The following is a 20,523-nucleotide window of genomic DNA, read 5'->3' as shown; positions in this document are numbered from 1 at the left end:
CTCGGATGTCGGTCGATAATTGCGCAGTTTTCTCCCCCTCCAGTTTTGCCACCCTTGGGTGCGCCGGTGCCACCGCGCCCTGGCCTAGCTACACGTGCCGTGTCCCCGTGCCGTGTCCCTGTACCACGTCCCCATCCACCAGCAGATGCCCGGCCAGGGGCTTCCCCCCCCTGCAGCCGCCACGCTGGCCGCGCCGGGGAGCCTGGAGGTGTGGGTGCCGGAGCGGCTCACCTTCAGCCTCTGGGACTACGGTGTCTTCGGGCTGATGCTGCTGATCTCCACCGGCATCGGGCTCTTCCACGGCCTCGCCAAAGGCGGCCAGAAAACCTCGGAGGATTTTTTCACGGGGGGACGGCAGATGTCGGCGCTGCCCGTGGGGCTCTCGCTCTCTGCCAGCTTCATGTCGGCCGTGCAGGTGCTGGGGGTGCCGGCGGAGGCTTATCGCTACGGAGCCAAATTCCTCTGGATGTGCGTGGGGCAGCTGCTCAACACCCTGCTCACCGCCCAGCTCTTCCTCCCCGTCTTCTACCGCCTGGGGCTCACCAGCACCTATGAGGTGGGCATGGGGTGGGGGGGACGGGACGCTTATCCTGCCCCAGAGCAGCCCCCAGGGTGCCCTGATGCCGGGATGGTCCCGATGTCCTGCCTTGTCCTTCTCCCCAGTACCTGGAGCGGCGGTTCAGCAGGAGCGTTCGGCTGTGCGGGACCTTGCAGTACGTGGTGGCCACGGTGCGTGTCCGCGGTGCACGGGTGGGAATGGGGACGGTGGGGAGGTGACACGCGGTGGGGGCTCGGGTCCGGCCGTGCCGGCGCTGCCCTGAGCCCCGGGGAAGCGTCCTCGTTCCCGTGCTCGTGTTTTCCGTGGCTCAAAGCAAACAGCACCCGGCGGGAGCCCTGTTTTGAATGAAAACCCCAGTGTTTTGCCAGGGCCTGCATGCCGCGCTTGGGCGGCACCGTCACCCTTCGCCCCCCTTGGCGCAGCTGTCACGGGCCCGGTGCCGGTGGGACGGGGCGCTGACCCCCCCCCTCTTCCCGCAGGTGCTGTACACGGGGATCGTCATCTACGCCCCCGCCCTGATCCTCAACCAAGGTGCGGTGGGGAGGTGGGGGCTGCTCCCCGTCGCGTCCCCGTCCCTGCGTTGGGGACATCTCAGCCCTGTCCCACCCCAGGCGTCGTTTGCACCCTGGGGCTCTGCTCAGCACCTTCCCGTCTCCTTCAGTGACCGGTCTGGACATCTGGGCGTCCCTGCTCTCCACCGGGGTCATCTGCACCTTCTACACCACCGTAGTGAGTGTGGGAGCCAGGGGGGGGACCTGGGGGTCCCCGAGGGTCTCCGGCGCTCACCCGTGGCTCTGTTTTGTGCAGGGTGGGATGAAGGCTGTCATCTGGACGGACGTCTTCCAGGTCATGGTGATGCTCTCCGGCTTCATCGCCATCATCATCCGGGGGGTGCTGTTGGTGGGGGGTCCCGCCAAGGTGCTGGGCATCGCCGCCAACGGCTCCAGGGTGAACTTCGGCGAGTGAGTCCCCCCCCTCCCCGCTGTGTCCTGTCCCCGCTTCCCCTGCCCTGGGGTGCTGGGGGGCCAGTGCCAGCCCTGGCTCACCCCCCTGCCCCGGCCACGTCCCGGTGTGCCCAGCTTCAACCCGGACCCGCGGAGCCGGTACACGGTCTGGACCTTCCTGCTGGGTGGCACGCTGGTCTGGCTCTCCATGTACGGCGTCAACCAGGCCCAGGTCCAGCGCTACGTGGCCTGCAGGACCGAGAGGGAGGCCAGGATGTGAGTCCCCGGGGATCCTCTGGAGCCCGCTCGGCGTGGGACGGCGCACCGGGGCGAGGGGCTGCGAGGGTTGGGGGCGGGTGGCTGCATGGCAGCCTGTCCCCCTCGGGGAGCCCAGTGCGTGCACCCCTCTATAGGCCATGCAGCCCTGCACGGACCTTCCGCGGACCTTGCACGGACCCTGCGTGGACCCTGCAGCCTTGCACGGACCTTGCACGGACCCTGCATGGACCCTGCGTGGACCCTGCAGCCCTGCATGGACCTTGCACAGACCCTGCATGGACCTTGCACGGACCCTGCAGCCCTGCATGGACCTTGCACGGACCCTGTGTGGACCTTGCATGGACTCTTCATCCCTGCATGGACCTTGCACCCCTGTGCGGACCCTGCCTGGTCCCTGCACCCTTGCGCAGACCCTGCCTGGTCCCTGCACCCTTGCGCGGGCCCTGCATCCTTGCACAGACCTTGCACGGACCCTGCAATGACTCTGCATGGACCCTGCACCCGTGTGCAGACCCTGCATGGACCCTGCACGGACCCTGCACAGACACTGCACGGACCCTGTGCAGACCCTGCATGGACCCTACCCCCCCTGCACGGACCCTGCACCTTTGCACGGACCTTGCCCTCTTGCACAAACCCTGCACGCCTGCATGGCCCTTACGCGGACTCTGCACCCCTGCATGGCCCCTGCACCCCTGTCTGGACCCTGCACGGACCCTGCATCCCTGCAGGGACCTTGCACGGACCCTGCGCAGACCCTGCATGGACCCTACACCCATCTGCAGACCCTGCATGGACCCTGCACCCTTGCATGGACCTTGCACGGACCCTGCCCCTTTACCCGGACCCTGCCCCCTTGCACAAACCCTGCATGGCCCCTGCACCACTGCACAGACCCTGCATGGACCCCGCACCCTCGCACGGACCCTGCATCCCTTCATGGACCTTGCACGGAGCCTGTGAAGATCCTACATGGACCCTGCACCTTTGCACGGCCCCTGCACGGATGCTGAACCCTTGCACGGCCCCTGCACCCTTGCACGGCCCTTGCACGGCCGCTGTGTCCCTGCTCACCGGGGGTGCTCCCCCCGGCCCTGTGCTCGCAGGGCGCTGCTGGTGAATCAAGTGGGGCTCTTCTGCATCGTCTCCAGCGCGGTGGCCTGTGGCCTTGTGATGTTTGCGCTCTACAAGGACTGCGATCCCCTCCTCGCCGGCTACATCTCGGCCCCGGATCAGGTACCGCCTCTGCCCTCTCGAGCGGCAAACTGAGGGCAGCGAGGTGGAAGGGAGAGGGGGCCGGAGGGGCTGGACCTCTGGGTCCCCTACTCGGCCCCACTGCAGTGGCTGGGGTCCCCCGGGGTCCTGTCCCCCCTCCATGCAGCCATCTCCCCCCGCAGTACGTGCCCTACCTGGTCCTTGATATCTTCGAGACGTCCCCGGGGGTGCCGGGGCTGTTCCTGGCCTGTGCCTACAGCGGGACCCTCAGGTGAGGACGGGGCACCCCTCGCCCCAAGGGCACCCCACAGCTCCCCGCAGAAGGGGGCTTTGCCCCCCCACCCCGCAGGCTGCCAGCGTCGGGGCTGAGCGCTGCCGCCTGCCCGCGCCCCAGCACGGCCTCCACCAGCATCAACGCCATGGCGGCCGTCACCGTCGAGGACCTCGTCAAGCCCAGGCTGCCCGCGCTGTCACCGCGGAGGCTGACCCTCATCTCCAAGGGGCTGTGTGAGTGGGCATGGGAGCCGTGCCGTGCCGTGCCGTGCTATGCTGCACTGCGCTATGCTGAGCCATGCCACGCCATGCCGTGCCATGCTCCCCCATCCCGTACTGCACTGCTTTGTGCCATGCCATGGTGGCCAGCATGGTGCCATGCCACGCTACCTCATCCAGGGCCATGCTGTGCCATCCTGCACTGCCCCGTGCCATGCTGTGCCGTGCCATGCCACCTTGCACCGCACCGTGCCATGTTGTGCCAGGCCGTGCCACACTGTGCCATGCCGCACTGCACCATGCCATCCTGTGCCATGCCATGCCATGCCATTCTGCACTGCACTGTGCCGTGCTGTGCCATCCTGCACTGCCTCGTGCCATGTTGTGCCATGCTGTGCCACACCATGCTTTGCCACACTGCCCCATGCCATGCGGTGCCATGCCATGCCATGCCATGCCGTGCCACACCATGCTGTGCCACACTGCCCCATGCCATGCTGTGCCGTGCCATGCCATGCCATTCTGCACTGCCTTGTGCCATGTTGTGCCATGCTGTGCCACACCATGCTGTGCCACACTGCCCAATGCCATGCCATGCCATGCCATGCCATGCCATCCTGCACTGCACCATGCCATGTTGTGCCATGCCGTGCCACACCATGCTGTGCCACACTGCCCCATGCCATGCTGTGCCATGCCATGCCATGCCATCCTGCACTGCACCGTGCCATGTTGTGCCATGCTGTGCCATGCCATGCTGTGCCGTGCCGTGCCATGCCATGCCATCCTGCACTGCAGCCTGCTGTCCTGTGCCATGCCATGCCATACTATTCTGCACTGCACCGTGCCATGCTGTGCCATACCTTTCTGCGCTGCACCGTGCCATGTCGTGCCGTGCCGTGCCATTCTGCACTGCACCGTGCCACGCCATGCTGTGCCGTGCTCCACTGTGCCGTGCCCTGCCCTGCTGAGCCACCGCCGTCTCCCCGCAGCGCTCATCTACGGCACCTCGTGCATCACGGTGGCGGCCCTGGCCTCGCTGCTGGGCGGTGGCGTGCTGCAGGTGAGCCCCGGCGCGGGACTGGGCTCCCCCCGCTGCCCCCGTCCCCCGCTTTGCCCACCGGCTCTGCCTGGCCGAGTGGGACCCGGCCACACGCCGCTGGCTGCCCGAGAACCCTCCAGCCGGTTGGGCTGCGGCAGCCGGGGGGGTCTGGGGCAGAGCCAAGTGCCTTCCTCCTCCTCCTCCTCCTCCTCCTCCTTCTTCTCCTCCTCGTCCCCACAGCCCCCCCAAGCTCTCCGTCCCCCCCCCAGGGCTCCTTCACCGTCATGGGGGTGATCAGCGGCCCGCTGCTGGGGGCCTTCGTCCTGGGCATGTTCCTGCCGATGTGCAGCACGGCCGTGAGTCCTGCGGGGGGGGCTCTGGGGGGGGGGGGGGGTCCCAAGGGTTCGGGGGTCCCACCGCAGCCCGCTCCCCCGGGGCTGCACAGACCCCTCTCCTCTGCCGCAGGGTGTGCTGGGGGGCCTGGGGGCCGGTTTCGCCCTCTCCTTCTGGGTGGCCGTGGGGGGGACCCTCTACCCCCCCAGCGCGGCCACCATGGGGGTGCTGCCCGCCGCCGGAGCCCTCTGCCCGCTCTACAACCGCACCGCCGGCGCCAACCGCACCGTCCTGCTGGGACCCCTGCCCCCCCGCCAGCAGCCCCCCGCCCCGCCACGGTGAGGGGGGGCACGGCCTGGGCTGGGGGGGGTGGGGGGGGGCAGCAGATGGGTGTGGCGGGGGGGAGCTGGAGGCGCAGGTGGCTCGGCGTGATGTCACAGCACCGTCCCTAGTCACTGTGATGTCACACCGCTTTCCCTGTTCCTTGTGACATCACACCGCTTTCCTTGTGATGTCACAGCACTTTCCCTCTTCGCTGTGATGTCACGCCGCTTTCCCTGGTCCCTGTAACGTCACACCACAGTCCCTTGTGATGTCACAGCACTTTCCCTGTTCCTTGTGACGTCACACCACTTTCCCTGTTCGCTGTGATGTCACAGCACTTTCCTTGTTCCTTTTGACGTCACGCCACTTTCCCTGTTCCCTGTAACGTCGCACCACTGTCCCTGTTCCTTGTGACGTCACACCACTTTCCCTCTTCGCTGTGATGTCACAGCACTGTCTTTGCTCCTTGTGATGTCACACCACTTTCCCTGTTCCCTGTAACGCCACACCACTGTCCCCGTTCCTTGTGACCTCATAGCACTTCCCTTGTTCCTTTTGACGTCACACCACTTTCCTTGTTCCTTCTGACGTCACACCAACTTTCCCTGTTCACTGTGACGTCACACCGCGGTCTCTGAGGGTCCTTCACCCCCCACCGCCCCCCCCGCAGGCCGGCCGTCGTGGGTGACTTCTACGCCATCTCCTACCTGTACTACGGGGCGCTGGGGACCCTCACCACGGTGGTGGCGGGGGTCCTGCTCAGCTCCCTGCCAGGTGAGGCCGGGCTCCGTGTGGGGACACGTCGCAGGTGTGTGTCCCGTGTCCCCCCCCCCCCCCCGCAGCCCCTCCCCATGGCACCCCCTTTCCGGCAGGGTCGACCAAGCGGACGCGGCCACCCCCGGGCGTGCTGTGGTGGGACATCGCGAAGCAGACGTCCTCGCTGTCCCCCATGGCCACCGAGACCCCCGGGGAAGAGCCCCCGGGCAAGGCCGAAGCCCCCCAGGCGCTGCCGGCAAGGCCGGATGGGGACGGCGGCCCCCCCCGAGCCCCCCCCGAGCCCGGTGCTGCCACCGAGCTGCTGCTGCAGGAGACCCACGTGTAGGGCGCCGGGGGAGGGGACGTGGGGGGACAGGCTGTGGCTGTGGTGGGACTGCGGGGGGGGGGGGGGGGAGGTGTGTCCCCCCTGTCCTGGGGTCCCCAATAAAGGAGATGTCCCCTGGGAGGAGCCTGTCCTTGGGGGGTGCCGGGGGCGAGGGGGGGCGATGACACAGGAGCTGGTACAGCGCGGGGGGGGGGTCAAACTGGGACGGGGACACGGGGGACAAGTGCTGGGGGGGGGGACGGGGGCGGGGCCTGCGCCATAAACCCCGCCCGCCCTGGGGACAATGGGCCCCGCCCCGCCGAGCTCCACCCCACCCCGATAACAATGGGGCCCGCCCCGCTGAGCCCCACCCAGGTGAGAACGGGCCCCGCCCCGCCAAATCCTCCGCGTGACAAGGGGCCCCGCCCTGTGAAGCCCCGCCCCGCCCCGCTAACAATAGGCCACACCCTGCCAGGCCTCGCCCACCCAGGTGCAATTGGCGCCGCTGGGTCGCGCCGCCATCTTGGGTGGCGCCGCCATCTTTGTGCCGGGCAGGGAAGGAGAGGCGGCGGGCGGAGTGTAGGTTCTCCACCGGCCTTCCCGCCGCGCACCGGGCGCTGCCGCGGGCGGGGGTTGACGGCCGGCCCGTCGCTCCTCGCCGGTCCCGCCGCCGCGGCCTGGGCGGAGAGGGGAGTGCCCTTAGCAAAGATGGCGGCGGCGGCACCCACGCCCTGACGCGCCGCCGTCGCCTCTGGCCCCGCCCCTCCCGTGGGAGCGACGGCGCGCCCCGGTGACGCGCAACGTGCGCGACGGCCGGAGCGGCGGGGTCCGGGTAGGAGCGGGCCTGGGCCGCGGGGGCGGCCTGACGGGACGGGACGGGACGGGACGGGACGGGACGGGACGGGGAGGGGAGGGGAGTCGGAGGCGAACCGGGGGAGAGGAGGAGGGCTGCGGGGGGCAGGCCTGGGCCGGCGGGGGATGCGGGGAGGAGGCCGCGGAGGGGTGATGGTTGTGGGGGGCTTAGGCCTGAGGCCTGGGCCCTGCAGGGGGGAGAGGCTGGGGGTCTGGGGAGGGTGTGGGGGGGGAAAGCTGGCCCTGTCCTGAGCTAACGGGGAATGGGCAGCTGGGGGGGTTCCATCTTGGGGGAGGGCAGGGGAGGTGGGCGGGACGACACGACACACAGACACCCTGTCGTGGGAGGGGGGGGGGGCTCTGTCGTGGGAGGGGGGTGTGTGTGTGTCTGTCGTGGGAGGGGGGGGGGTGTGTGTCTGTCGTGGGAGGGTGAAGATGACACCTTGTTGTGGGAGGTGGGGGGCGGCTCCATCACCGGGGGGGATGTACTCCATCGGGCCCCAGGGCAATGAAGGGTGCTGGGGACCCTGGCACAGAGTAGGGGTCTGGCCTGGGCAGGTGAGAGCCACCCTCTGGGTGGGGGCAGCTCGGGGCAGGCTGGCTCTGGAGGAGGGCCTGGAGCAGCCCCTGGGGTGGGGGGGACGTCCTTCGCCCTCCCACACCTTGTGCTGTCCTGGGGGGCCCTGCCCAGATCGTGGCCTTCAGCAAGGGTCAGAGCACGTATCGTGGAGGAGAAGGGATTTAATCCAGCCTGGGCTTTGAAAACCTCAAGGCTCGAGCACCAGCCCTAAACAGCAGCCCTTCTCTGTTGTTTCTTGTTTAGCAAAGAGTTACCTGACATTAAAAGTAAAGATTTAAGATCCAGAATGTGGTGTCTGCATGGGGGTGTGCTGAGAAGAAGGGCCTTTCTTGCTGCCCGGTTAATTTTCTGGCTCCCGTTGTGCCTGGCTTTAGGACTTTTCCTACCCTGACAACATAGGGGAAATCAATACGGCACACCTGCGTGGTCATTTATCCAAGTTAAATGAGGCCATGGAGCTGCGTTTCTGTGCAGATAGTCAGCGGGTGTGATAACAGCGTTTGTGCTGCTTCATGCTGTGCTGCCGGCAGCAGTGAATTCCCCTCGGAGCCTGCCAGTGCAGAACGAAAGCACCCGCCTTCGTTTTGACTCAGCAGCAGAGAGCGTGTTGGTTTGCAGGGCAGGGATGCTTCTGACTCGATACCAGGAACACAGCAGCTCGGTTTCTCATGTCATTGCAGCACAATAAGTAGGTGGGAGGGACTGTCCCCTGCTGAGGATCTGGGGTGGAGTGAGCAGAATTCCTCCTGGATGAGCTGGGAGATTACTAGATCTGTTCTGCCCAGGATCTCGAAATAGTATGAGGCAATAAGAAAAGGGGGTTTTCCTGGTGTGGGCTTCAGCTGTTCCTGCTTCCCGGGGGTGATGGCGAACCTGAGATCTTGTCCAGGGTGAGGATCTGAACCTCTTTTCTTTTCCACAGAGCACCTTGAGTGATGCCCAAGAAGTTCCAAGGTGAAAATACCAAGTCGGCTGCTGCCCGCGCGAGAAAAGCTGAGGCAAAGGCAGCAGCCGATGCCAAGCGTCAGCAGGAGCTGGAAGATGCCTACTGGAAGGATGAAGACAAACACGTGATGAGGAAGGAACAAAGGAAGGTGAATGACTAGTCAGGTAGAAGGGTGTCTTCTCGCTGGTCCTTTGCTGAGCCCGTGAGATCCAGGCTTGCTCAGAAAGGGTTGCTTCTCCTTCTCTGCCCCCAGCTGTAGCCGTCCCTCCACACGTTGTCCTGTCCTGCACTTAGTTTCAGGCAGAAGAGCTGGAACTAGTGGCTTCTCTGGGAGCTAAAAGAAGCTGAGTGTGGGAGGAAGTGTAAGCTTTGATGTGTAATTCCAAAATCTGGTGGAGCTTAGAGCTGACTTCCCAAGGGAGGCAGTAAAAGCTTTATTGTTGGAATCATTTAAAATTGAATTAAGTAAAAGATCGGCAACTCTGCTGCAGGGCTTGATTTTTGACAAGCAGTTTGTTAGCTTTTTTTTCTTTCTTTTCCTTTCTTAACTTTTCTTTGATTTTTTTTTTTTTTTGTAGAAGGAAAAAGAAATCAGCAGGATTAAGGATTACAAAGTTTTGTTTGGGTTTTTTTTTTTTTTTTCCTCCCTGACTTGGTGTGCCACGCATCAGGACGTGTCTCTCTCTCAAAAGATTCTCTCTGGTTTGCTCTTAGCAGCTCGCTCCACCCTGGGTGCACATTTGCCTCGGTGTTCAATAAACAGAGCGTTTTAGTGCTTATTTCTGGGTGATTTGGTTTTCGACGTTGTCCTGCGTCGGCTCTAGACAAAATCTACCTTCTGGTTTTGTGGATTTTTCTAGAAACAATTGTTGGTGTTACTTTAGCTGCCTCTTCTGAAATGATGTCTCTGTCCTCGTGCTAAGCAGACAGGGCTTCTGTTGATGACGTAAATGGGATTGATGGGGTTACTGGGTTTGTGCCGCTCTGTGAATTCGGTGCTTAGTGAACTTTGTGTGTCGGTACTTGAGCACGCTGGCCGGGCAGGCAGGAAGCCAGGGCGTCCCCGTGACCTTGATAGCTGCGTGCTGTGTACATCTGCATGAGTTCACCCCTAATATGTGTCTTGACGTTTGGAATTTGGAGTCCTGTGTGCTGTTCCCCCACGCAATCCTGTAATGCTGCCTAATTACTTCCTGGAACAAGGACTTATTATTACTCTACTTAAGATTTTGCCAACAGTGACCTATTTGACTGGGCTTCCAAAACAGCCTCCCGCAGGCAAGGGGCATGGGAGTCTGGAGAGGGGAGCCGTGTCGTGAGCTGGAATTGCAAACTGGAAAAGCAGGGTCCATCCCAGAGCCTCAGACTGGAGTTTATGAAACCAGTGAGGCCGTTTCCACGTGATAGCTCAGCCAACCCCTCTCTCTGGTCCCCTCTCTAGGTCTGAATTTTACCCAAATGCCGTGTTTTAGTGCGGTTGCCTCCCACGAACCCGCCTGGGGACCTTGCAGCTCACGGCAGCAGAATTCTCCACTCAGGTGGGGACTGTCCTGCCAGAAAGGCTCGGAGTTTCACTGTACTCTCACGGGGGCTCTGCTGCTGCCGGAGCCGCACGCAGACGCTGCCACAGCCAAAGCGAAGGCTGAGGCTTTGTGAGGGGAAGCAAATGGCCAGCAGACAGGAATGAGTGGGTTGCTGGGGCAAAATAAATGAGTGAAACCTTTCTCATCTGCTTCGCCCGTGTCATCAGGCTGGAATATACCCACGGAGAATGGAAGAAGCTGCCTGTGCCCCATTGCATCCCGGTGGGGAAGGGATTTGTGACTCAGATTGTAAATTATTTTCCATCCTCAGCCTAGAGAGGACAGAAACGAAATGGTTCACAGGAGTCAAACTTCCCGGGAGTTGGTGCCGGCATGGAAATAACGCTGCCGGCCACGGCCATATGCTGCAGGAGGGACTCGTGTCGCTCCCAGCTACAGCACCCGGAGGAGGGGATGGCGCTGCGTGTAGGAGGATGCTCTCAGCACCTCCCACCCAGCACCGAGCAGCTCTTCCAGCTCTTCCCCAGCTCTCCGGGCGATGGCAGTAACACATTAACGGCACCGCAGCGCACCCGTGCAGCACCTCTGAATTCCTGCATCGCCAGCAGGCAGGAGTGGCTGAAAGCCTTTGGGACGTGCTGAGACCGAACCCCGTGCTCCCCTTAAATCCCTTTTTCCCCGCAGAGCATCACTGGAGCCCCAGTGAAACAAGGGAAAGCGCAGAACTCTGTTTCTGTTCCGGGGTTTGGTGGCTCTGCCTGGCAGTCTGGTGGCCTCGCTGACGGGGCAGCGATGCACATCAAGGTTAATACTTGAGCGTAGGGAAGCCGAACGTTCAAAATGCGCATCTGCTGTCGTGAGATTCGCTGTCACCAGACGACTGTCCTGTTGTTTGCTTTTGCTGCGTTCTGGGGTTTCTTTAAATGCCACCCCGCCCTGCTCTCTGAGCAACCGTCCTGTGCTAACAGAGGATGACACTCGTTTGGTGGCTCTGTGATGCATAAAGGAACATCTGAGCTAATGTCACCAGCCTGCGATGTGTGTATTCCTCCTCTGGCACTTCAGCACAAGTCACAGCTTGTTACCTTCTCTGGAGAGCTCTGGCAGGAAAGTGCAAAATCTCCATCCTTCTTGCTGGAAGACTCAGGGTTTTACCTAGGTAACTGCTTTTCCTGTAACATTTGGGTGTTTTCATCCTTTCTGTCCCTTCGTTCTTCCTATGCGAAGTTAGACTGCAGCTCAGAGCGTGACAGTCCTCAGCCTGATGACAGCGTGGTTTTTCTCCGTGCAATTAGCTAAAGTGTCTCCAGTGGTGCAACAGCCACAGACGTGTGTGCGTCCCGGGTGAAGCTGCGGGCAGGCTTGGAAGGGTGACAAACCATTAAATCGGCTGGAGCATTACGGGAAGGAAAGGACTGGTGGAGTATCTGTCAAGGGCAGAGGTCTCGCAGCTGGAGTCAGACTTTCTTCTCTCTGGTGACCTTGGGTTTGGCCACTTTGTGCCCTGCGAGCACATACAGGAAGATCTCATTGGCTGGGGCTGCTGCTGGAGCCAAGGTGTCCGCTGGAAGGACGCAGCCCAATTCCCAGTCTCCTTCCCAAACTCCCACCAGGGCTGTCTGGCCGAGGGAGGACAAGCCCTTCTCCCCATTCAGGCTGTATTTTGCCGGGGCTCTGTTTGCTGAGTGCCCATATTGCCAGGAAAGCGGTTCCTCCTTGTTCAGCGGCCGCTCAAAGCCCCTTGGCACCCTTCTCTCTGCCCGGCGTGGCATCGGCAGCACCGTCCCGCGGAGGTCTCTCCCATGGCTCTCCTCGGTGCCCTCGGTGGGAATGGCGAAGGGAGGGCGTGCGGATGATGTGGGAGCGAGGAGACGCTTTGTACTTGTGTACAAAGGGTCCGGGGAAAAATTCAAGTCAAACGCAGGGCGAGTACTTGTGCTAGGAGAGTGCAGATAGTGCACGAGGGAGCAGCGACTCTTTTCTTTACGCCTTTCTCGTTCCCGTTTGCCTCAGTCACGGGGTGTGGGCTGACAGGGTCGCGTACCGACAGGTCCCCGCTGCAGTGGCATCGCAGGCAGGCGAGCGGTGACTTTCTCTCCCCCCTCTCCTCTGATTCAGTGCAGAATTACTCAGCTGTGAGCACCAGCTCTTCTTCAGTTAAAGTGCGAGACAGGTCGAATGACTGTTCTTCCCTCTTTGGAGGACGTCTGTGGGGTACCAGGTACGCAATACTGAAATCTAAGGGCTTGAAGGAGCAATGCAGGGGACAGAGATGTCGTGGGGAAATACCCAACGACACCAGGCTGGGCGTCAGACCCCAGAACCATCTTCCTCAGGCTCCAGTATCCCTTCGATGCTTGCTTTGACTGCCTGCAGGCGATGGAAGGGGCATGTTTGATCCCATCTCGAAGCTCTGGCGTACCTCAGCAAGCGCTTAGACGTACTCCGGGTCAGTTCTGCCCCGCTTGTCTTCTGACTGCGTCATTTTTGGCATTGCTTTTGCCCTTCTGCCAGGGCGAGAAGCGGGCACGCCAGGCCAGCACAATGCTCTCCTGCCTTCCTTGGGGCCTCACGCTAAGAGGTTGATTGGGAGCGCTGCCGCTTCAATTGACCGCTTGCTCTCAAAGCCGTGTGCGTGGGACCTTGTTCTCCTCCTGGCTAGCAGGTGGGAAGCTGTTGTGAAAGCTGATGAATTGTTCCTTGCTCGGGCAAGGCTGGAAACTGGCATTTTAACGGACAAATCCTTGGGGAACAGAAGTGTCCAGCTGAAGAAGTCTCACCCCTTGCTCCTCCCGGTGCCCTGCGGAGCGTGGCAGCGTTGAGGGAGAAAAATCATTAATTTCCTTTCCAGTTTTCTAATAGCTTTGCGGTACGCTTCACTGAGGCAAATCCACATCTCTTTCATCAGGACGTTTAAGCTGATTCATAAAGGGATTAGTTTGGTTTGGCCCGACCTGAGAAAAGCCTTCCAAAAAATGACAGCTTCAGGCCCCTCAGGCTTCGGGAGCAGCGGAAGGTGCGGAGCAGACCTGGACGTGACGGGCCGCTGGGGAAACCTGAGCGTGTCGATTTTGCAGATCTTGTGACAAATTAGTAACGGTGCCAGCTTATTTACTTTCCGCAAATAGAAACTCGATTGTAAATGCCAGAGAGCGGGGAGCAGCAGCTGGGGGAGAGCGGTAACTGGAGGTCCCCTTGCAGCTCGCAGGGCAGGAGGAAGGCCCTGCACCCTGCTTGCGCCTCTGTTTCCCCTTCGTTAAGCGGATGCGTCCTTTTTGGAGAGTTTTGTTTGAAAGGAGCTATGGGCAGCAGAGCATTATCCTTGAATTTCTGCTCCGTCGGACGTGTCGGCGTCCCAGCTGGGCGGCGTGATGTGAGACAGGCTGCTGAGCTAGCTGCCTCGCAGGACGCTTCCCTTTCTGTAATGAGCTGGGGTAAAAGATAATCTTCTCTGCCTATAAATAACATTTCTGCTCTGAAATGTCGTGCTCCCTTTCTTGAGGTCATTAGCACTTGCGTATCCACTCCTTCCCGGTCTCCGGAATGATTCAAGCCCCAGCCGCACCGGCTGGGGTGTGCCAGCACCTTCTCTGCGTTACCTTGTGCAGTCACCCCTGAGCTTCGGGAGTCGGGAGGAGCGGTCGGGGGATGATTTCTTTGCGCTAACCCATGTTCTAGGCACGGTACCGGTATCCGGAACACGCAGCGCTGCTTCTCTTGCACGCGCTTTACGTCTAATTAAATGGCTTACTCTCCCTGACTGCTGGGCTTTCCGTGATTTCTGTGGCCCTCCTTCTGTTTGGGCGCGTTAATCTCTTCGGTTTGGGGGGTTTCTCCCATATTCTTCCTCAAAACTGCCCGACGCTCAAGCAGAAGCTGGTGGCCGAGCCGGAGATCCCACCTGGAGCTGTGCTGAGTGAGGGCGGACAAAGCACCGTGGCTGCTCTTGCTCAGCCATATCCCTGTATATAACATTTTAAGGGGGTAAGACAGTCTTCCCCCTCCCCTCGTGACACCCTGCCTGTTCCAGGAGTGGCCAAAATCCCTCCTAATCTGGGCGACCGAGCACGTTTGTTTACTCAACCTTTACTAGAAGAGGGAGAGGCTTGACAGGAAAACAGCGGGCAGGGAAAGCCGACGTCTTAAATAAATGAGTTTGCACTTTGAAATCATGCACGGTCCAGTTGCCGGGGCATTGTGTCTCAAGGCACTGGCACTAAGCGCTTAATGACCAAGAATTTGAAGACTGCCAGTTGTAATAAAGGCTTCGTCCCTCTAATGGCTTTTCTCCCATCCTCGGCCCCAGCTGCTCGGAGTGGAGGTAGGTGAGGTTTTCCTTCCCTTCCCTTCCCAGCCGGGTTGAAAGGCCTGGTCCTTGCTCCGCTTGACGGAAGCAGCGGCAGCCCCAGGGCATGTTTTGATTCAGTGGTTGTGAGCTTTGATTCTGTGTTTTGATGGGTTTTTCTTTAAACTCTTAAGCCGTGGAGCGACTTACGGGGGTTGGTTTTGGTTTTTTTGTTTGTTTTTTTTTTTTTTTTTTTTGTTGAATAGAGTCTCAACGCCCAGCCCGGCTTACCGTCTCTGAAGAGGGCCTTACCCCAACGGGTGTAGCTCTGCTCCTGCTCCTTAAACACCGATGAAGACAGCAGGTTGCGTTACTGCTGGGGTGGTTTTGCTGGGCAGCTGCCTTTGAGCAAACCCGTTCCGTTAACGCTCGATCAGCTCGTCGTGCCGTCCCTGTGAATAATGGATGAGAGCCGTAATTAAGTGTCCATGTAACTAACCTAAATGCGAAGTGCTCTGCAGCATGTGATGCTGCCCCAGAGAGATGTTCACTCGTTTCTTTCTTTTTGCCAAACCTCACGGGTTTTGGGAGAGGAGGAAAAAATAAAAAACCCGAAGCCAAAGAGGTGAAAGCCCCTAGGGACTTGTTGCATGGTCTTGTCGCCCTCTTCCCTGGGCCTTGGAGGGCAGAGTGGCTCTTAAACTCCTTGAGAAGCACTTTAAAATTACCACAAGAGCTGTATGGCTTGTTGGATTCGGTCTAACCGCCCGCCCTGGCTCTTAGGAAGAGCGTGAGCCAGGCCTGAGGACGGATTCAGCCTCTTGCCTGGCTTGTCTCGAACAACCGCTGAACTTTCAACCTCCGACCACTTATTAAAATTGAAAGTGGAAAACTTAATCCGATTGCCGGCAGTCCTGGCTGGTGCCTCCCGCTCCTTCTGGACGGCAGGGTTGTGTTTCACGGTACTGACGTCCCGGGGAGCCAGCGCGGGTGGGGACGGGGGAAATTATTATTCTGGAGGGACGGGACGGGCGCTCGCTGTCTCACTGGAGGTCGGGGGGAACCTGCCAACATTTCTTCTGAGAAGGTGAGGTCGGTGCTGCGTAAGCTGCAGGAGCGAGGTGCTTGTTGCTGTTCAAGCGGGGTTCCCTGCTTCTCTAAGGGGTAGTTTGATCCCTCTGCTGCTGCGGGGGGTGATGGAAGGCGTAAGGGTGGAGGTGACCCGGTCCTTTCTCCCTTCCAGGAGGAGAGGGAGAAGCGGCGGCTGGAGCAGTTGGAACGCAAGAAGGAGCTGCAGCGCCTGCTGGAGGAGGAAGACTCGAAGCTGAAAGGGAAGTCGCCCAAGCAGGTCACTCCGGGCAAAGTCACCAGGGCCCAGATCGAGGAGACGATCAGAAAAGACCAGCAGCAGAGGGAGAATGCCGATACAGGTTTGGTGGTACCACAGAAAGGCCCTGAGAGCCGCAGGGGGTGGGGTGGAGGGGGGGGGACTGTTCCTTTTTCACCTACGGTCGCTGAAGGACGAGCTGTTGGGAAAGCAAGAGCTGCCTGCAGCTATTGTGTGCTGCGTCCTTTGCTGTGTCTAAGACCCAAATGGGGGAAAAAGAAACCTCCTGTCACCTTGAGGTGGAGAAACAGAGCTGCAGAGCAGGCGCTTTTCTTTCCCAGCACCGGGGCTGAACTCCGGCTGAGTCTTCGGAGTGCTTTGGAGAAGACCCTGCCTCTTCTGAGGGTTTTCGCGCAGGCTGGATTTGACCTTAATGGTTTTCCCTTTCCCCTGGGCAGTGGAGAAGGAGAAGACTCACTTGGAGGTTCCCTTGGAAGAGAACATCAACAGAAGGGTGCTGGAGGAAGGATCGGTGGAGGCCAGGACGATTGAAGATGCCATTGCTGTCCTCAGGTATGCGGCCGCATCGTAGCGGTGCTCTCCTTTGAAGGCGCCGCTTTCCTTACGAGAAATTCTTGCAGGCGCTCCCTCCCTCCCTCCCCCAGAACTGGCTGCTTTTTACGCTTTGCCTGTGACTTTCTATCTCGACGGCCAGAACGGGACACGTTCCCTGCCCCGTTGTTCTGTGGAGAGGATTTGAAGCGGGTAGGGGAAGCGCCACGGGGGTTTCCGCTTTATCGCCCGAGTTCTGTAGGCACACAGTTGCGCTGACGGCGGATGAGAGCGGGACGCTGGCCGGTGCCTGCAGGGAGGTGTCTCTGATCCGTGTCTCTCTCTCAATTCCCCCCCACCTCTCCCCGGCAGCGTCGGCAATGATCCGGACCGGCATCCCGAGCGCCGGATGAAAGCTGCCTTCACGGCTTTTGAAGAGGTCAATCTGCCGCGCCTGAAACAAGAGAACCCCAACATGCGGCTGTCCCAGCTCAAGCAGCTCCTCAAGAAGGAGTGGATGAAGTCTCCGGAAAACCCCATGAATCAGAGGCACAAAGCGTACAACAGCCAAAAGTAGAACTAGAGCTGATCGTCGTGTCCCCCCCGGACAGTGGGCTGGAGCCGCCCCCCTCCCCGCCAGCTCCGGGCTCTGCTCGGATGAAAACAGGAGACACAAGGAACCTCCTCGCCTTTTGTTTCCCTTTCCTGCCCCCACTTTTTGTCTTTCTCTCTTCTTGGATTTAAAATAAGCACGAGGCCACCGCTCGCGTGGCCTTGGGACCCTGCAGCGTCCTCACTGATGCCCTGTCCCCCCCCGCACCGTGACGTGCTCACCCCTCCACAGCGATGACCTGGACAGACTAACACTACCTTCATGCTTCCAAATTCGGTTGTTGTCTTAAAAAAAAACCAAAACCCCTATTAACTCGCTTCCAGACCTTCAGCAGCTTGTGGGGCGCATCCTACCGAGGCGGGGATCCCCCCCCGCCCCGTGCTGGCTCAGCGCCCTGCGTTCACCCGCTCGCAGCCTGGACCGGAGCCCAACCGCCTTCAGCCCCGTCTCTACCCTCCTGCTCCGCGGGGTGAATTTTTGAAGCCGTCGGGAGGAAGGGACCTCACCCGTCCTCTGTCCTGGGGTGTCCCCGAAGAGCTTCCAGACTGCCACCTCTCTCCTCTTGATCTCGGATGGGGAGGAGGAACCGCCATGAGAGAAGCGGCTCAGCGCGGTGGTGTGGGGCAGAGAGAAAACGAGCTTCTATCTTGGAGAGGGAATGGGAGAAATAACACAGCGCGGTGCGGTTCCTGCCTTGTCCGTGCAGGACGCTGGCACCAGACTTCTCTCTGTCGCTTCCCTGGTGGCCTTGCCCGCGGCCTCACACGCTGCTGGTGGGACTGGAGGGTTCCTGGAGGGGCTGCGAACCCCGCGCTGCCCGAGAACTGCCCCAAGAAGGGAACCTGCTGCTTCTCCCTCCGCTTCTTCCCCTGCCTGCTCCCAGCCTGGGGCAAGAACGTGCCCTGTAGGGCTGTGGATGGGGGACTGTCACCTCGGCAGCTTCACCCGCCGCTGGGCCACTAACCTGGCTGTGTCCCGCTTCGGCCGCAGCCCCGGGCTCTCTCTGCTGGCCCCGGGCTCTCTCTGCTGGCCCAAGCAAGAAGAAATGGGTGAGCTCCCGTGGGAGAGTGGTGGCGGCGCCCGCGCAGGGCCGGAGGGGCTCAGCCCGAGTCCTGCCCCTCACCTGGAGCAGGGACTGGCTTTTCCTCTCTCCCTCTCCCCTTTCCCGGCTCTTTTGGGGGGGAAACTCTTTTCCTGAGCTCTAACCACCCCCCACCCCGCCGCCGGCAGCAGCTCCGTTGATGTTGGTGCTTATTTGTGTGTTTAACTGGGGCTGCCGGTTAAACCCAGAGCTGGCTCCTGGTCCTGCTGGGGTGTCCTTCTGATGGCACTAAACAGAGGGGCAGCCAGGGTGGCCTCTGTCCCCGCCGAGGGTCACCTGCCAGCGGTGGGGGGGGGGGGGGGGGGGGCTGCAGGACCCCTCCAGGCTGCGGGGGCGATTGCACTTTGGGGGTGAAGGGCTTTGAGGAGGCGATGCTGAACCCCAGACCCTGCGGCCCTTGGGGGCTCTCCCCGGCCCTCTGCCACCTGCAGGCTGAAGGTCCCTGCCACTGTCCCCCCCAGCCCCCGATGGCCGGTAGGGACAGGGAGGAATGTACCCGGTGCCCCCCCCCCCCCCCCTTTCTGTGAGAAGTTTGTTGTGTTTGAACCTAATTAAAAATGAAAAAAAAAACACCCAACCCCTGTTAACTTGAAGGAATAAAGGGCTGGGGTTGGGGGGGGCTGTTTTGCTGGCTTGCTCGGGAGGGGGGGGTGTTGTTTCCTCCCCAGAAATGGCGGCTGGAAATCCTACTGGAATCTTCCATGGTTTCTGCCTGGATTGGGGATGTCTTGGCGGCGGGGGGGGGCGCCCCCTTTTTGTCTTCCCCCCAGTGGGTTGTGGGGGTGTCTGTGGCTCAGCAGAGGAGGAGGAGGCTGCAGGCAGCTGCCCTGCCCCTGCCTGCGACTGATGTTGGTGAAACCACCCCCCCGCGCCCTCCCTGCACCCCCCCCCCCGTGTCCCCCCACCCACCCTGCCCGCCCCTCCGTGAGTGAGTGTTCCCCTCCCCGCATCCCCTCATTGAGCCCCCCTGTCCCCACGTCCCCCAGGCCACAGATTTGTGTCGTTCCTTCCCCCCCCCCCCCCAATCCCTGGGGTGCTGGGAGTGTCCCCCCCCCTCTCCCTGCCTCCCCCCCCCCCATGGCGCAGAGGCTCTGCACAGCCCTGGCTTTGTGCAGCGGAGCCCACCCTCCTCCTCCTCCTCCTCCTCCTCCTCGGCACTGCGGCAATGCCCTGCTGTCCCCCCGCGGGGGGGGGGGACGACACGCCTAGGGGACCCGGCCAGGCTGGGGGGGCTGTGGCGTGTCCCCCCCCCTCTCCCCGGGGTCCTGGGGGGGCTTGAGCCCCTGTGTCAGTCCCAGGGGAGGGGGATCCCCGGTGGTGCAGCGTCCCCCCCTCCCCGCTATGCTCAAGGGGGGGGGTGTGTGGGTGGAAGGGGCTAATGGGGGCTTGCCCCCCCCCGCCCCCAATGCAGGGAAGGGGTCCCCCAGTGCAGGGGGGGTTATTGGGGGAACCTCCCCCCAGCGCAGGGTGGGGGTTCCCCAGCTGCAAAGAAGGGATTAATGGGGGGAATCCCTCGGGGGGGGGGGGGAGATCGGGACCCCCCCACCGCAAGTACGGGGTTAATGGGTGACCCCCCACCCCCCGGGGCAGGGAGGGCCCCCGCCATCGCAAAGGCGGAGTGCGGGGGAATCCCGGGGCTCGGGAAGGGTTAACGGGGGAACACCCCCCCACACTGCAGGGCGGGGGGGGTCCCGGTGTGTCCTCCCCCCGCAGCCAAGCGGTCCCGGGGGGGTCGGTGCCCGCCGCGGGGGGGGTTCCCCGCCACCGGCGGGGGCGGAGCTCGGCGGAGAGGGGAGGGATTCCCCGCCCCGCCCCCCCCCGGGGATTCCCCCTCCCTCTCCATCGCCCCTCCCCCCCCCTCCCCCCGGTGCGGGGGGGGGGCCGTGCGCAGCCCGATGGTGGTGGGGGGGGCGGCGTTGCCATGGGAACGGGCTGCTCCGCTGCGGGGGTGGGGGAACCCGCGGGGGGGGGGCGGTCACGCGGCCCCGGGATCCTCGCAGCGCCCGCGCAGGCGCAGGGCTTGGACCGGGCATCCCCCCCCGCAGCTCTCCGCCCCCCCCCGCAGCGGGCATCCCACCCCCCTGCACCGGGCATCCCCCCCCGCAGCTCTCCGCACCCCCCCGCAGCGGGCATCCCACCCCCCTGCACCGGGCATCCCCCCCCCGCAGCTCCGCCCCGCGCACCGGGCATCCCAGGCCCCCCCCCGCACCGGGCATTCCCCCCCCCCCCCCCCGCAGCATCGGGTATCCCCCCTCCTGCACCGGGCATCCTCCCCCGCGGAGCCCCCCCCGCAGCGGGCATCCCAGCCCCTCCGCACCGGGCATTCCCCCCCCCCCCCGCATCGGGTATCCCCCCGCCGCGGTCCCCGGCCCGCACCGAGCATCCCACCCGCCCTGCACCGGGCTGAGCATCCCCCCCACACACACATCGGGCATCCCCCCCCCCGCCCTCAC

The 20,523-nt window shown here is 62.2% G+C and overlaps 2 protein-coding genes across 4 annotated transcripts; both read left to right on the top strand.

The window, feature by feature from the left end:
* Nucleotides 1–145: 145 nt before the first annotated feature.
* On the top strand, nt 146–6,290 carry SLC5A5 (solute carrier family 5 member 5). Its single transcript, XM_063358396.1, has 14 exons — nt 146–556; nt 664–729; nt 1,039–1,090; nt 1,221–1,288; nt 1,367–1,521; nt 1,639–1,779; nt 2,889–3,018; nt 3,180–3,268; nt 3,392–3,504; nt 4,482–4,552; nt 4,801–4,887; nt 4,997–5,202; nt 5,859–5,962; nt 6,061–6,290. The coding sequence occupies exons 1-14, from the start codon at nt 146–148 to the stop codon at nt 6,288–6,290; spliced, it is 1,923 nt and encodes a 640-aa protein (XP_063214466.1).
* A 684-nt stretch (nt 6,291–6,974) lies between these two features.
* CCDC124 (coiled-coil domain containing 124) lies at nt 6,975–18,614 on the top strand. 3 transcript variants are annotated; one of them, XM_063358087.1, is made up of 5 exons: nt 6,975–7,101; nt 8,624–8,795; nt 15,720–15,906; nt 16,262–16,376; nt 16,728–18,614. In XM_063358087.1, exons 2-5 carry the CDS (start codon nt 8,637–8,639, stop codon nt 16,930–16,932), a joined length of 666 nt encoding a protein of 221 aa, XP_063214157.1. In that variant the 5' UTR covers nt 6,975–7,101; nt 8,624–8,636; the 3' UTR covers nt 16,933–18,614. The 3 variants fall into 3 exon arrangements, with proteins under 3 accessions (XP_063214157.1, XP_063214158.1, XP_063214156.1); XM_063358088.1 differs by lacking the exon at nt 6,975–7,101 and adding an exon at nt 7,577–8,389; XM_063358086.1 differs by lacking the exon at nt 6,975–7,101 and having other exon boundaries at nt 8,396–8,795.
* The last annotated feature ends 1,909 nt before the right edge of the window (nt 18,615–20,523 follow it).

Source organism: Chroicocephalus ridibundus, chromosome 22 (genome assembly GCF_963924245.1).
Source record: "Chroicocephalus ridibundus chromosome 22, bChrRid1.1, whole genome shotgun sequence".
Classification (NCBI taxonomy): Eukaryota; Metazoa; Chordata; class Aves; order Charadriiformes; family Laridae; genus Chroicocephalus; species Chroicocephalus ridibundus.
This window is presented reverse-complemented; position numbering and strand designations above follow the sequence as displayed.

Bases quoted from the DNA above. Each gene is read 5' to 3' on its own strand.
- SLC5A5 (XM_063358396.1), top strand. From the start codon at position 146: ATGCCCGGCCAGGGGCTTCCCCCCCCTGCAGCCGCCACGCTGGCCGCG. The intron at 1,780-2,888 runs GTGAGTCCCCGG...CTGTGCTCGCAG, and splicing joins ACCGAGAGGGAGGCCAGGAT to GGCGCTGCTGGTGAATCAAG. The intron at 4,553-4,800 runs GTGAGCCCCGGC...TCCCCCCCCCAG, and splicing joins TGGGCGGTGGCGTGCTGCAG to GGCTCCTTCACCGTCATGGG.
- CCDC124 (XM_063358087.1), top strand. From the start codon at position 8,637: ATGCCCAAGAAGTTCCAAGGTGAAAATACCAAGTCGGCTGCTGCCCGC. The intron at 8,796-15,719 runs GTGAATGACTAG...TCTCCCTTCCAG, and splicing joins TGAGGAAGGAACAAAGGAAG to GAGGAGAGGGAGAAGCGGCG. The intron at 16,377-16,727 runs GTATGCGGCCGC...TCTCCCCGGCAG, and splicing joins GATGCCATTGCTGTCCTCAG to CGTCGGCAATGATCCGGACC.